Raw genomic sequence first — 13421 nt, forward strand, 5'->3', positions numbered from 1 at the left:
CGATTCATCTGGAAGATTTAATAGTTCCCAACTCCTGCTGCACAGGTGTGTAAAAGGTTTTTAAATGAGAAAAAATCCAAAGGGTGTTTAGAAAAGTTATTTTCTGGACTACAACTTCCAAACTTCCATTGTGGGTGGAGGATTCTGGAAGCTGTTATTTAAAAAATAACTTTCTAAGCTTGGGAAGTTCATGGTGAAGACCTAATTCTATAACTAGGATGCTGGCTAGCCTGCTAATTTGAGTACTGGTGATTACTTTGCCACCCACTGAACCCATGGGCTTGCTGTCATGCAGAACCTACATCATGTACACTGAGAAGGAAACATTTTCAGAATAGCTGTTTTGGCTATGCAGCAACATAAAAAAAATTTAAAATCCACAAAAGAACAATATCTTTATTGGCCAGTGAGTTTTGAAATCTTAAGGTAAAGGTAGGTAAAGGTAGTCCCCTGACATTAAGTCCAGTCATGTCTGACTCTGGGGTGTGGTGCTCATCTCCATTTCTAAGCCGAAGAGCCAGCGTTGTCCGTAGACACCTCCAAGGTCATGTGGCTGGCATGACTGCATGGAGAGCCGTTTGAAATGTTACATGATGTATTTTCTGCTTTTTGGTTGGCTAGTAAAGATAGCATTCCTTGGTGGATTATGGAACATGCTTCATATGTGTAACGGTGCTCCATGCAATTATGTTGGCCACATGACCTCAGAGGTGGCTACAGACAACTTTGGCTTCAAAACAGAGATGCGCACCACCTCCCAGAGTCAAACTCCACTAGGCTTAATGTCAAGGGGAAACCTTTACCTTTACTTACATATGTGTATTGTGGGGCATACATCTTTTATTAGCCTGATCAGCTGCTCGAAGGAAACAAATAAAAGGACATGAAGACAAAAAAAAGAAGGAAGCTTCCTGTACTCTAATAGCAGTTTCACTTCTCCATATGCCAGGCGTTCTGTACCTCATAACACAGTACCATCCTTATACAGGAAGGAGAAATCAAGCCGTCTTAAGAGATCATTATTAATTTAATACACTGCCAGATAACCTCTTAATTTCAGCTGCAAAATTGTCATATCCTACTCCTCCTTCCTAGACTATTTCTCCACCATCTTCTGGAGAGATTGCTTTAGCCATCAAAGAAATATCAGAAATATGCTTCAGAAACTTAGCTGAAACCTGTGGGGTTCCTCAATTCCCAATGTGTCAGAAATATTAAACTTTTTTGATTACAAACATGTGAGTCAAGCATGGAAAGAGTTAGTAGGCCCAGGCCTGTTAAGAGTTAGTGGACCAAAGCTAGCGTCGCCCTGGGGAAAGTGAGTGGGTCGAAGCCTGTTAGTGTTAGTTTGCCTCAGTGAGGGAACCCCATGGTCAGTGTAAGGTAAACTTCTGTGTAAATGAAGACTTGTGGGGAAGCTCCAGTGTATAAAGGCTGCTGTGTGTATAAAGCTACTATGTATTTGTTTATACATGTTGTGGAATAGCTGAAACCTGTAGGGTTCGTCAATTATGTATTTGAGGTTAGGATATATAGCCAGTGTGGTGTAGTGGTTTGAGTGTTGAGCTAGGAGGCTCTGAACAAATTTTTGCCAAGGGTCACATTAGAATTGCCTTCAGTTGGAAAAGTCTTGAATGTAAATAACAACAAAATACAACTCCACTCTGTTATATTTCCTTTCCTGATTGATCTATATCAGGTATGGGCAAACCCAGGCTCGGGGGCCGGATGCGGCCCCTTGGGCTCTTTTCTCAGGCCCTCCTCTCTCTCACATCATCCTGTCCTTCCTTCCTTTTCTCTTTCCTTCCTTACCTCCCTCTTTCTCCCTCCCTCCTTCCTTCCATTTCATTTCTTTTTCCTTCCTTCCTTACCTCCCTCTTCACTCCCTCCTCCCCCCTCTCTCTTTCTCCTTTCTCCTTCCTTCCATCCTTCTCTTCCTCCCTTCCTTCTCTTTTTCCTTCCTCCTTTCCTCCTGGGGATGTTTAGCTGGGAGAAGAGAAGATAGATAGACAACACGAGAACTATGTTTCAAGATTTTAAAGGACGGGAAAAACTAACTTTCTGCTGCTCTAGAGACCAGGGAACAAGGGAGAAAATGATTTCAAATGGCAGGGAAAGAGATTTGACTGAAAAGATTTAGGAAGAACTTCCTGAGTGTGAGAGCTGTTGGAGAATGGCATAGGCTGCCTAAGAGTGTAATGGAGGCTTTTCCGCAGAGCACTCTATTAGGAGTGCTTTATTTGTGCCTTTTTGCATGGCAGTGGGTTGGACTGGATGGCCCTTGGGGGTCTCTTCAAGCACTAGGATTTAAGCATTCTATATCAGTAGGCAATATGGGGTCTATTGGGTATACATTTTCCTCTCCCACCCACCATCTCATCATGACCAAGGCTAACTCTTTTGGGATCCAAATGTTTCCCGTCTTTTCTTCACTTCCTGCCTCCAAAAAAGAAAAGGAAGGGGAGGAAAAGGCAGGGAGAGGACTTGGGGAGAACCTCCTCCCTCCCGGCCCAACCACGCCACTACGCCTGCCATGTGGCCCCCAAGTTAGAAAGTTTGCCCATGCCCAATCTATATTGTATGCTTTCTAGCACATTTCTCATCCTACCAGCCCTATGAGTTAAACAAAGGTCTCTTTGCTCCCACCTGTAACCCCTTCCTTCTTTCCAAGGAGCCAGAACTCATCTATTACAGCCAATACTTCTGTGACGTCCCCCACAAAGAGTGGCAACTCCTCAGACACGCTGGGACAGAAATCAAAGATAGCACGGACCACCGAGCCAGCCTCCATCCTTGGGATCTGCAAGAAAAGAATACAAAGTCAATGCCTGGGAACAATTGCAACATTTCACAGATTGCAAAAGACATTGAGATAGCAACAGGAATGCAAGAAGCAACATCAGAACTGGGAAAAAGTTGCAATTCTCAAAATCACCTCGCCAGCACAACCTCTTTCTGCTGTGATTAGGTAACGGTGACCTTCGTTCTCTGAAGCAAGATTGCAGAAGCAATGGCCCTCCAGATGCTGGATTACAACTGCCATTATCCACAAAGAGCACCCCTAATCACCAGAAATAATATCCAGCCTAATTGCCCTCCCCCACATTATGCAAACTGATTCAAGATTGTGCTCCAACACAACTGGGACACTTTTGTCCTCCAGTTGTTTTGGATTACAACTCCCAGAATCCTGTGCTGTGGACCATATTGATTGGTGCTTCTGGGAGGTAAAAACCAAAACACAAGGAGAGTTACAAATTTACCATATGTATGTGTTGTAAGAAGAGAAAGAAATGAAAGGGTCTCTGATATTGTAGCAATTGCAGCCCATTTCTATAACTCTAGAATCAGGAAGGTTTTGTGAGGAGAGCTGTAGATGAGGAGCCAAGAGAAGGAGGAATTCCTGTCAGGAAGGAAAAGCAAGATGGAGCGGATGTTCAGCACTTCCCTGACGTACTAAGCCGGGTTTGCAGTTGCCAAAGTCCAACAAGCAATGTGCAAACAGCAACAGGTATAATCCAAATGAAACCCAAGATGACCCCAATAAGACTGTCAGCTTTGTTTTTGATTTTTTAATGACTCCTGTAGTTGGAGCTTTCATTGCAGATTGATAGCTGGACACTAGCAGATATCAAAAGCTCATCCTAATGTTTTAAAAGTTTCACCATGTTGTAAGGCACAGAAGTAAGCCAGGTGGTTCTTCCTGATTAGGTGCCACCCAGAAGTGTCAGTACTTTCAAAGGGGGAGGCAATACTTAGTGGGCCTTAGTGGAGGTTGCTGCCCCAAAAACATAAGTCACCAATCATATCAATTCACAGACACATAGCACTCACTTGTGTATTAAATAATACACTTACCTTCTCTCAAGGTATATCTACATTGCATAATTATACCAATTTGATGCCACATTATCATGGCTTCATTCTATAAAATTCTGAGATTTGCAATTTCTTAAAACATTTAGAAACTGCAATAGGTGAAACCCTTGTGCCGGCAGGACTGATGACCGAGAGATCAGAGATTCGAATCCGGGGAGAGAGGGTTGAGCTCCCTCTGTCAGCTACAGCTCCCCATGTGGGGACACAAGAGAAACCTCCCACAAGGACAATAAAACATTCAAACATCCGGGCATCCCTGAGCAATGTCCTTGCAGACAGCCAATTCTCACATACCAGAAGCAACCTTCAGTTTCTCAAGTAGCTCCACACACACACACACACACACACACACATATACACATAGTAGCTGTACCCAGCCATCTCCTCTGAATGACAAACATACTACTATACCATACTGTACAGTGTATGGCATTAACTGCCCCAGAACTGGACAGAAACAATTGGAATTGGATTTATAAATGTGTATATAAAAGCCTATAATACAGAATAGATTGTGTGTGAAAGAAATGACTGGAGAAAGGAACACATTTTGCTGATGGCACTGCTTTGTTATCAGGCACGAGCAGTCCCATGATAACAACGTGAAGCATGCCTTATTCAGAAGCACTGCCATGGCAATTTCCAGTTTTTGTGCTGCTAGTACTCTCCAAAACATATATTAGCACCCCCTCCTGTAGGCCAGAGCTTGGAAAAGTCATTTTTGGAGTACACTTTCCAGAATTTCAGCTCTGGGAGCTGTGGTTCAAAAAAAGAGTAAGCTCTGGCTGTAGCACATGTATGCTAAATATTTCTCAAGGAGTCCTGGAATGTATCAAATCAAACCAACAGTTCATGCCCAATAAGCCCAGGAAAGTGACTTCATAATTAAGAAACTCAGTAAGGGATGAAAGTTATGGGCACATTGAAATTGTTTCGAAAATTAAATACAAGCACTTTGAAGTATGAATTCAGAGTTGCAAGGACCAAATTTTGGTGGAAATTGACCACAGAGTCATGCTGAAGGGAAAGAGTATATTAATCAAATCTGTGTATTATCAAATCCAAAAAATTAAACTTGCAGATGTGGAGTGCTGACTGTATTTGATTTCAGGACTAGACCTGCCATTGGAGCCGAAGCATAATATTTTGGACACCCCAGAAATTCGCTCCCTAGGCACAGTAAACACAACAACTATGAGCAAAGTCATACCACTCCAGGCATTTGTATCCAGCCAGAGGAAACTGGGTTGCAATAGAAGCTTCGAGCTGAAAGTATTTTGTAGAGAGGTCAATTGAGTCCTGACCCTTTGTGTGAGGGAGGCACAATGGAGTACTACCAGCTGGCTTGTGTCAAAGTGGCAATGGCTTGTAAAGGGAATATAAATTTCATGTCCTCTTAAAAGTGTTGCACAAGGTAACTCAGTGGGAGCCAGAGACAGTTTTAATCTGTTATGTTTATTTCTTATATGTCTTCAGATGGGTTCATGGTGGTATATACCCCCCCCCTTCATTTTAGTTCACAATAACTCTGTGAGATGAGCCAGGCTAAGAGAGGAGAGAGGGGAGAGATTGTACCAGGATCACAAATACATTTCAAGACATAGTGGGGACTTGAACTTGAACCATTACACACTTCCATTATGCAATTTCAGACATCTTCTTCCTACTCATTATTATACAGTAATTACCTAAAGGTACAATGAGCAAGAAAAAGAAAGAACAAAAAGGGAAATAATCTTCAACCCCATCTTGTTAAGCATTCTTTGGTCATAAAAAAATTGATAAAAAGAAAGGAGACAGTTACGAGGAAGACTGAGATATATTACTCATCCCACCCCCAAAAGGGGGGAGGTCTAACTTGGAAAATGTGATTAGATAAAACTTCAAAAATAGTTATTTTGACCAAGTCATATCAAATACACCCATCATATCATTGCAGATGTAGGAGTTCCACAATATTGCTGAATTCAGAGAAATAATAGAAAATATCCTGTGATATCTAAAGCAAAGCATCAGACCAAAACAAACATAACATCTCCATAAACCTCTGTAGATGTGTGATTATACCTTCCATCATCCTGAGCCAGCACAGCTCAGAATTATGGTAGTTCTAGTCCAACATATCTTGTGAGTTCTGGGTTGAGGTGGGTGTGCTATTTAATACACTAAGGCTCCATCTACACTGCCATAGAATGCAGTTTCATAATGCAGTTTGAAGTCCTATCTACACTGCCATTTAAAATCCTGATTATCTGCTTTGACCTGGATTATGAGTCTACATTGCCATATAATTCAGTTCAAAGAAGGTAATCTGGATTTTATATGGCAATGTAGAAGGGGCCTAACTGCATTAACTGCATTATATGAGTCTAGACTGCCATACAATACAGTTCAATGCAGTTAAACTGCATTAGGAAACTGGACTATGTGGTAGTGTAGCTGGAGTCTGTGCTAGTCTAAAGGAATAGTTTACTCAAACAGAGCTTTCTATTTTCAATGAGGTAAAGTAATCTACCATCAAGCCTCCACATGTGCTGGGGTTAGGGTCATAGGATACCCACAAAAGTGGGAAAGCCATGATTTTTTTAAAAAATGTTATGTTTTTACCTGAGAGAACACCTCTCCAGGAATCTCTGTTCCTTCAGCTTGATGCTGTGGTCAACTTCTGGTGGATGTTGAACATAGTGTTGCACTGGAGAGCTTGAAATTTAATCAAATCTACAAATAATCAAATCCACAAAAGTCAAAATTGCAAATGAGGAGGGTCATCTGTATAGTAAACTGTCCACAACAAGCAGGGCCCTATTTGATTGTAAGGCAAAGAGGGGCAGCCACTTCAGTTAGCCAGCCAGCAATGAATTGCACAACTGCCCCTACCTCGGAGAGAGCCTTATTGCCACCTCATCTCCCTTGCAAACCCTTTTGTCACCTTCCCTCTGCACTGGGTCTCTTGTTGTCTCCCTCTTTACTTCTTGGCTGGTTCACACACTATTGCTTGCTCGCCTGCCTGCCTATCCATTCACTCTTTGAAAAGAAATCCCCTCTGTGAAAAGAAACAAGGGCTGCTCAAAGTGGTCCACGTGTCCTTATGCAGAGGCAGCAGGATAAGGGCAGGACTCTTTTAAAGAGCAAGGATTTGATGAAGTACAGCAAAGAGAGGAAGGGAAAGTATGCAGGGCAGGGCAGGGAGGCAGCTGCAAAGGTGGGATGGACCATAATTGCTTCTCGTTTCATCTCCGGCAATAGGAGAGCTTGGGTTGCTACTGAGGGTGAGTGTGACATTTTTCCTTCCTCCTGACTTCATGTTCTTTGACTATCAAAAAAGTAAACAAAGGGCAAGTATGGCTCAAAGGCGATATTTGGTGCCTACCATGTGGAATAAGTGCTACTTCCAGAATACAGAGGTACAACACTATGATTCCACTTTAACTGCCATGCTATAGGATTTTGGGATTTATAGAATTTTTACCCAAAGAGCACTAGTGCCTCAGCAAACTACACATTCCAATATTCCAAAGTATGAAGCCCCAACAAACTGGAATCACATACTACAACTATGAGTGTGAAAGGGCCCCAAGTTAGGTTGCTTCCTCAGAGTTTGATCATGAACTTCTGACCCATTATATAGTCAATATCTCCCAAAAGCCACCCACAAACACCCAGATCCGCAATACACCCAGGTAAAGATAAGATAGTTTTCAGTTTGTCATTTGTAGACCAGCGAACATGGAGGGACCAGAGAAAGGCGAGGTTTGCTGCTGTGAAGCTGATGAGGAAAAAAACAATCCATTCAGCTGCGTCAGAAGTGGGGTGTTAATGAGTAAAGAATGGCCTGAAAGCTGGGGGGAAAGAAGTGGGAGCGCTGAGATAGTGCCAGAACATTCCTCTAATTACTATAGCTCAGCTATGATGACAAAACACATTAATAAAAGGCAACCAATGAAACAAAATACACAACACACTCTCTTACAGACAGCCCCACATACAAAGCTGGAACATAATACAGAGAATGTTTCCATACCACACAGAGATGCAATTTTACCTCTGTTGTCACAACACTCCTCTTGCTCTGATACCTTGTCAGAGGGGGGAAATTATATCAAAATTTGGGAATTTTTTCCATGTCAAATTATTTAGCTTGAGTGGAACAGAAAGAACGCCCTTCCCACGTTTGGTTGACTGGGACTCCAAACAGGGAGGGGGGGGGGGTGCCTTTTCTGCGTGGAACATGAGCACATCATTGTCTCCTCAGGCACATCTGCTTTCCAAGCCTTACTGAAAACTTCTGCCTGCAGGGAGGAAAGAATCTCACGGCTCCAACCGGGCTGGATAATTAGGGAACCCAGCCTTCTGTCCTGAAGAGCAAACTGTTCCCAGATTTTGTGCCTCGGGCCTCCTCCCCTTGGCTGTCCGCATCCGTGCCAAGTGTAACAGCCCTGTTGCGTGTTGCAGCAGGAGGCACCAATCCAGAGGAAAGCGTCTCACCCACCCACAGGCCTGGGGTCAGGCATGAGTCACCGAGGTTGCCTGCTTGCCAGCACCACTCCCCTCTTACCTCTGGGAGATCCACAATGGAACAGAGAGGACAGAGAGGATCAGGCCAAGCTTTCTATCACAACAAGGCATACTCGGGCCTCTTAGAAGCCTAAAAGCCCTTGGCCTCCTAGCAGCAGTGAAGTAAGGCTCCTCTACCCCGGTTCCCTTGGTGTCCCAAGCAATGCACATAGATTACTGGACTTTATTCACCAATTATGTTCCTCCTGCAGCAAGAATCTCAGCTACAGGCTGCAGCATGCACAGAACTAGTGTAACAAGCAGAGTAGATACAGATTGAGTATCCCTTGTCTGAAATGCCTGGGGCCAGAAATGATATATATTTCAGATTTTTTTCTCCTGATTTTGCAATCAGAGAAAAATCAAGGGTGCTCTGATTGTGGGTTTCTGGGTTGATGACCCTCGTGTCCTTTTCCAATTCTATGAATCTATGAAATAATGAGCTATCTTGGAGATGGGACTCAACTCTGAATACGAAAGTCATACATACACCTTATACACAGAGCCTGAAGGCAATTTTATGCAGAATGTTTTAAATCATTTTGTGCATGAGACAAAGTTTGTGGATATTAAACCATAAGAAAGCAACAGTGTCGCTATCTCAGCCACTCGTGCGAACAGTTTTGGAATTTTTGGATATTTGAATTCCGGATGAGGGATATCTAACCAGTATGCAATATTGGAAAGCCAAGTCCTTAGTTTGAACAGGCCAAGGGTAAACAAAGCTGTGGGACACCCCCTTCCTGTGAATATATGGAGTTAGGTAAACAACATCTGGGTGTTCATATTGGATTATGAACGGCATATGTTTAAATTGGATTACAAACAACATGTGAGGGATTTTAATGGAAGACCCCATGTTAACCCAGATTAGAAATACACTACTAGGATAGGTGAACAATTATTTCAACCTGCACAGGGCTCCTTATGTACAATATGGCACTGTTCTGCTTAACTCTGCCCAGGGCTTGTATAGGAAAGATCTACAGAATCTATCTATATATATAAATTTGTTAGGGGCATCCAACGAGGAAACAAAACTCAAAAACCCCCCAACGAAACTTAACCAAAATTCCCATGCCCATAACACAACCCACAAGGTACAAACATATCTACTCAAAATGAAAAACAACACAACAACACACTCACAAAACGGCAAAACAACAAAACTCAAAAATCCCCCAACGAAACTTAACCAAAATCCCCGTGCCCATAACACAACCCACAAGGTACAAACATATCTACTCAAAATGAAAAACAACACAACAACACACTCACAAAATGGCAAAACAACAAAACTCAAAAATCCCCCAACGAAACTTAACTAAAATCCCCGTGCCCATAACACAACCCACAAGGTACAAACATATCTACTCAAAATGAAAAACAACACAGCAACACACTCACAAAACGGCAAAAGAACAAAACTCAAAAAAACCCCAACGAAACTTAACCAAAATTCCCATGCCCATAACACAACCCACAAGGTACAAACATATCTACTCAAAATGAAAAACAACACAACACACTCACAAAACGGCAAAACAACTGAGCATGCGCATTGGCGCCCAGCCGCAAGTTCCATCGCGCGCGCACATGGCCTTCCGGCCAATGTTCCCTCTGCGGAAACCATGCCCACTCCAAGCCCCGCTGCGCCGCTTCCCGCACACACACACACCCTGCCGCACACACACACGCAACCCCACGCTCCATCACTCCCCCCGCCGCTGCACACACACACGCAACCCCACGCTCCATCACTCCCCCCCACCGCCGCACACACACGCAACCCCACTCCCCCCGCCGCCGCACACACACACGCAACCCCACGCTCCATCACTCCCCCACCCCAATCTTACCTCCTTTTACTTCAGGCCATCTCCAAACCCCACCCCGCCCCTTCCCGCCCTGTCAAAATCTAGGAAAGACAGGAAGGAAGGAAAGAAGGAAGAAAGAGAAAGGGAGGTAAAGAAAAAGGGGGAAGGAAGGAAAGTTAGAGGAAGAAGAAAAGGAAAGAAAAGGAAAGATGAAAGGAAAGAAAAGAGAGACAGCAGAAGAGAAAGAAAAAGGGGGAAGGAAGGAAAGAGATAGAGAAAGAAGAGGAGAAGGAAAGATGGGAAGGAAGGAAGGAAGGAGGGAGGGAGGGAAAGAAGGAGAGAAAGAGGGAAGATTGGCCACAGCAACACGTGGCAGGTAAAGGTTGTTATTATTATTATTATTATTATGCTATTGTTCCTATGAGACCCTTTTAGGGGGAATGAGAGAGGTGTCAGGTCCCAGAGGCAATGCATTGCATTATTGTTATTGTTATGATGGTGGTGAAATAAAAGGAAATAAAAAGTGAAAGAAGGAAGCAAAAAGGGAGGGAAGAAAGGCAAAGGAAGGAAGGGGGAGGGAATGAAGGAAAGAGAGAAGGATGAAACCAAGTAGTGAAAGAAGGAAAGAAAGAAAGAGGTAGAGAAGGAAGAAAGTAGAGAAAGGGGGAGGAAAAGGGGGAAGGAATAGGTAGAGACCTCTCTTTCATAATAGTCCAGATATCTACCTCAACTTTGATAAGTTTTACTATAGGCCACAGCAACGCGTGGCAGGGCACAGCTAGTAGGCCTATAAGGGAGAAGGAAGGAATGTGTGGGGGGGGGGGTTGTCCCTATTGTCTGCATATGCTTGATGTGCAGTTTTTCAGGAAGGGACACCACACAACACTGGAGAATACACGTGATATGCACAAGGGTCACAGCTTAACCCAGGGGTCCCCAAACTAAGGCCAGCCAGCTGGATGGGCCCTCCAAGGCCATTAACCCGCCCCTCCTTAAACTTTAGACTTAGTTTAGGTTGCCCTAAGTCTGAAATGACTTGAAGGTACACAACAACAACAACAACAACAACAACACTCCTAATTAACTCTTATTATCTCATTAGACAAAAACAGACTCACACCTCCTATTGAATGTTTATGTTGATTAAATTTGTTCTTCGTTTTAAATATTGCATTATTCTTTCATATTGCATTATAAACAAGATATGTGCAGTGTGTGTACAGAAGTTGATTGTAAATTGTATGATTTTAACTGTATTTGTGTTTAGATTAGTTGCACTAATGCTGGAGCGGCCTAGCTGAGAGGAGTGCGTTACCATGGAGACGATGCTGTAGAGAAGTGGGAGGAGCTTAGAGGGGAGAGTTTGAAAAACGACAGTTTAAGTTCAGTCAGAGTTAGGGTTTAGCAGTGAGGAGTTAGAGTGAAGAGTTGAGAGAGAAGGAGAGGAAAAGGTGGCTGAGTGACTTCTGAAGCAAAGCAAATACCTCACATCACACATTGGTGGCACCATTAAGAGTAATAAATAATAAATCGTCCCTCCTCTCTGTGCATAGGAATTTGTTCATTTTTTTCAAACTATGATCTGGCCCCACAACAGTTTGAAGAACCATGAACTAGCCCTTGGCTTAAAAAGTTTGAGGACCCCTTGCTTAACTTATATGGTTGCTTCACACTTTGTGTGATGATCACCTTTGTCATGGTGACCTATGTTACTTCTCCATTTATGATGGTAAAGACACTCCTATTCAAACATAAAACAGACCACTGTCAATGATATGCAGTTAACTGTGGATCACCAAAACATGATCCTCATACGGCAGGGGACCATGCATATGTGAGGATATGTATACTCACAGAAAAATCCAATGTAATACTAGAACAAATACATGTCCCAAAGATGGAGTGGTTGTTATTTTTATCATCTGAAATTATTTCAGATATCAGGTTTTGTGATATTTATGATATAATAATCATCCTATAGAAATATAGAACTATAGAATAGGAAATGAGTGACCTCAACGAAATGTAGGCAGTGCAAAAAATGTTTAGTGTAAGCATGGCTGATAGATGGCCATCCAATTTCAGTTTAAAAACCTCCATACCCTCAGACATACTTGGTCTCAATGTCGAATAGCTCTTACTAGTCCCCTCTGGTTTGAATCCACGAGTCCACATCCTCTAAGGCAGAAACAAATATGTTCTGTCTTCAATGTAACACTTTTGAGATATTTGAAGATGTATGGTATATCATATACTCTCTCAAATGTGTCTTCTGCGGGCTAAACATGGAAGCTACGTTTCCAAACCTTGTACCATCTTTGTTGCCTTCTTTGGGCATCCTAATCATCTTTCTGACTTTGTATCAGGCTGGCCAACATGTAACTTTCTAGATATTGCTGGAATACAACTGTAATAATCCCTCACAATTGACTGTGCTGCCTATTACTGGTTGGAGTCACAACCCAAGAGATTATGGAAGGTGACACATTCCCTCTCTGTTGTATTTATTCACATCTAACTAATTTCTTACTATTCACAAGTGGAAAGCTTGTAAAAATAGTAAAATACTTTAGAGGAAACAAGGGACAATTCAATGAGGACAGTACATGTGCAGAGGAAAAGAGTCTTGGCTGATTGTTGGGGAAGGAAAGAAAGTACAGCTTGACGGATAGAAGAAAGTAGTCTACAAAAGGACACGGCTGGCTGAAAGCCTGAGCAGGAGCACTTCACAATGCACTTCACTGTGTTATGGATTCTATTGGTAAATTGCCAGACTTCCAACTTAACTCTTCTTGGAATTTCACAGGGGAATAAGACAGCAGTGGAAATTGCACTTAATCATATCCCCGCCCCACAATAACAATCCCAAGATGATGAGGACGAGAAGGAGGAGGAGGTTTATAAAATTTCTAAAACTATTAGACATGACAAAAGCACTTTCGAATGAAAGTAGTTGTGCCAGCAGGTTTCCTATCAGGTTGCCAGAATTTGATCTTTCATTGATAATCTTCAATTGGTAAATGAGATTACATCAATCTAGAAATGTCCTGATACTACAAGTCTTTTCATGAGTAAGTTATAGAATTGCAGGGTCACAAAATATTAGAATTTAAAGAGGCCAAAAGGGCAATGCAGGAATACACAATCAAAACACTCCTGATAGATGGTCAT

The 13421-nt window shown here is 42.6% G+C and overlaps 1 protein-coding gene across 4 annotated transcripts in view; it reads right to left on the bottom strand.

Moving 5' to 3' along the window:
- Window positions 1–13421, bottom strand: part of DNMBP (dynamin binding protein) — a 75044-nt gene that overhangs the window by 44938 nt on the left and 16685 nt on the right. For 3 of the 4 annotated variants that reach the window (XM_060768184.2, XM_060768183.2, XM_060768182.2), the window contains exons 2-3: window positions 6487–6597; window positions 2647–2800 (exon numbers count right to left, since the gene is read on the bottom strand). In XM_060768184.2, coding sequence (XP_060624167.2) covers window positions 2647–2791 — 145 coding nt within the window. In that variant the 5' untranslated portion in view covers window positions 2792–2800; window positions 6487–6597. The remainder of the gene's footprint in view (window positions 1–2646; window positions 2801–6486; window positions 6598–13421) is intronic. The other variant, XM_067465881.1, reaches the window with a different exon arrangement.

The sequence above is a fragment of the Anolis sagrei genome, chromosome 3 (assembly GCF_037176765.1).
Source record: "Anolis sagrei isolate rAnoSag1 chromosome 3, rAnoSag1.mat, whole genome shotgun sequence".
In the NCBI taxonomy this organism is placed as follows: domain Eukaryota; kingdom Metazoa; phylum Chordata; class Lepidosauria; order Squamata; family Dactyloidae; genus Anolis; species Anolis sagrei.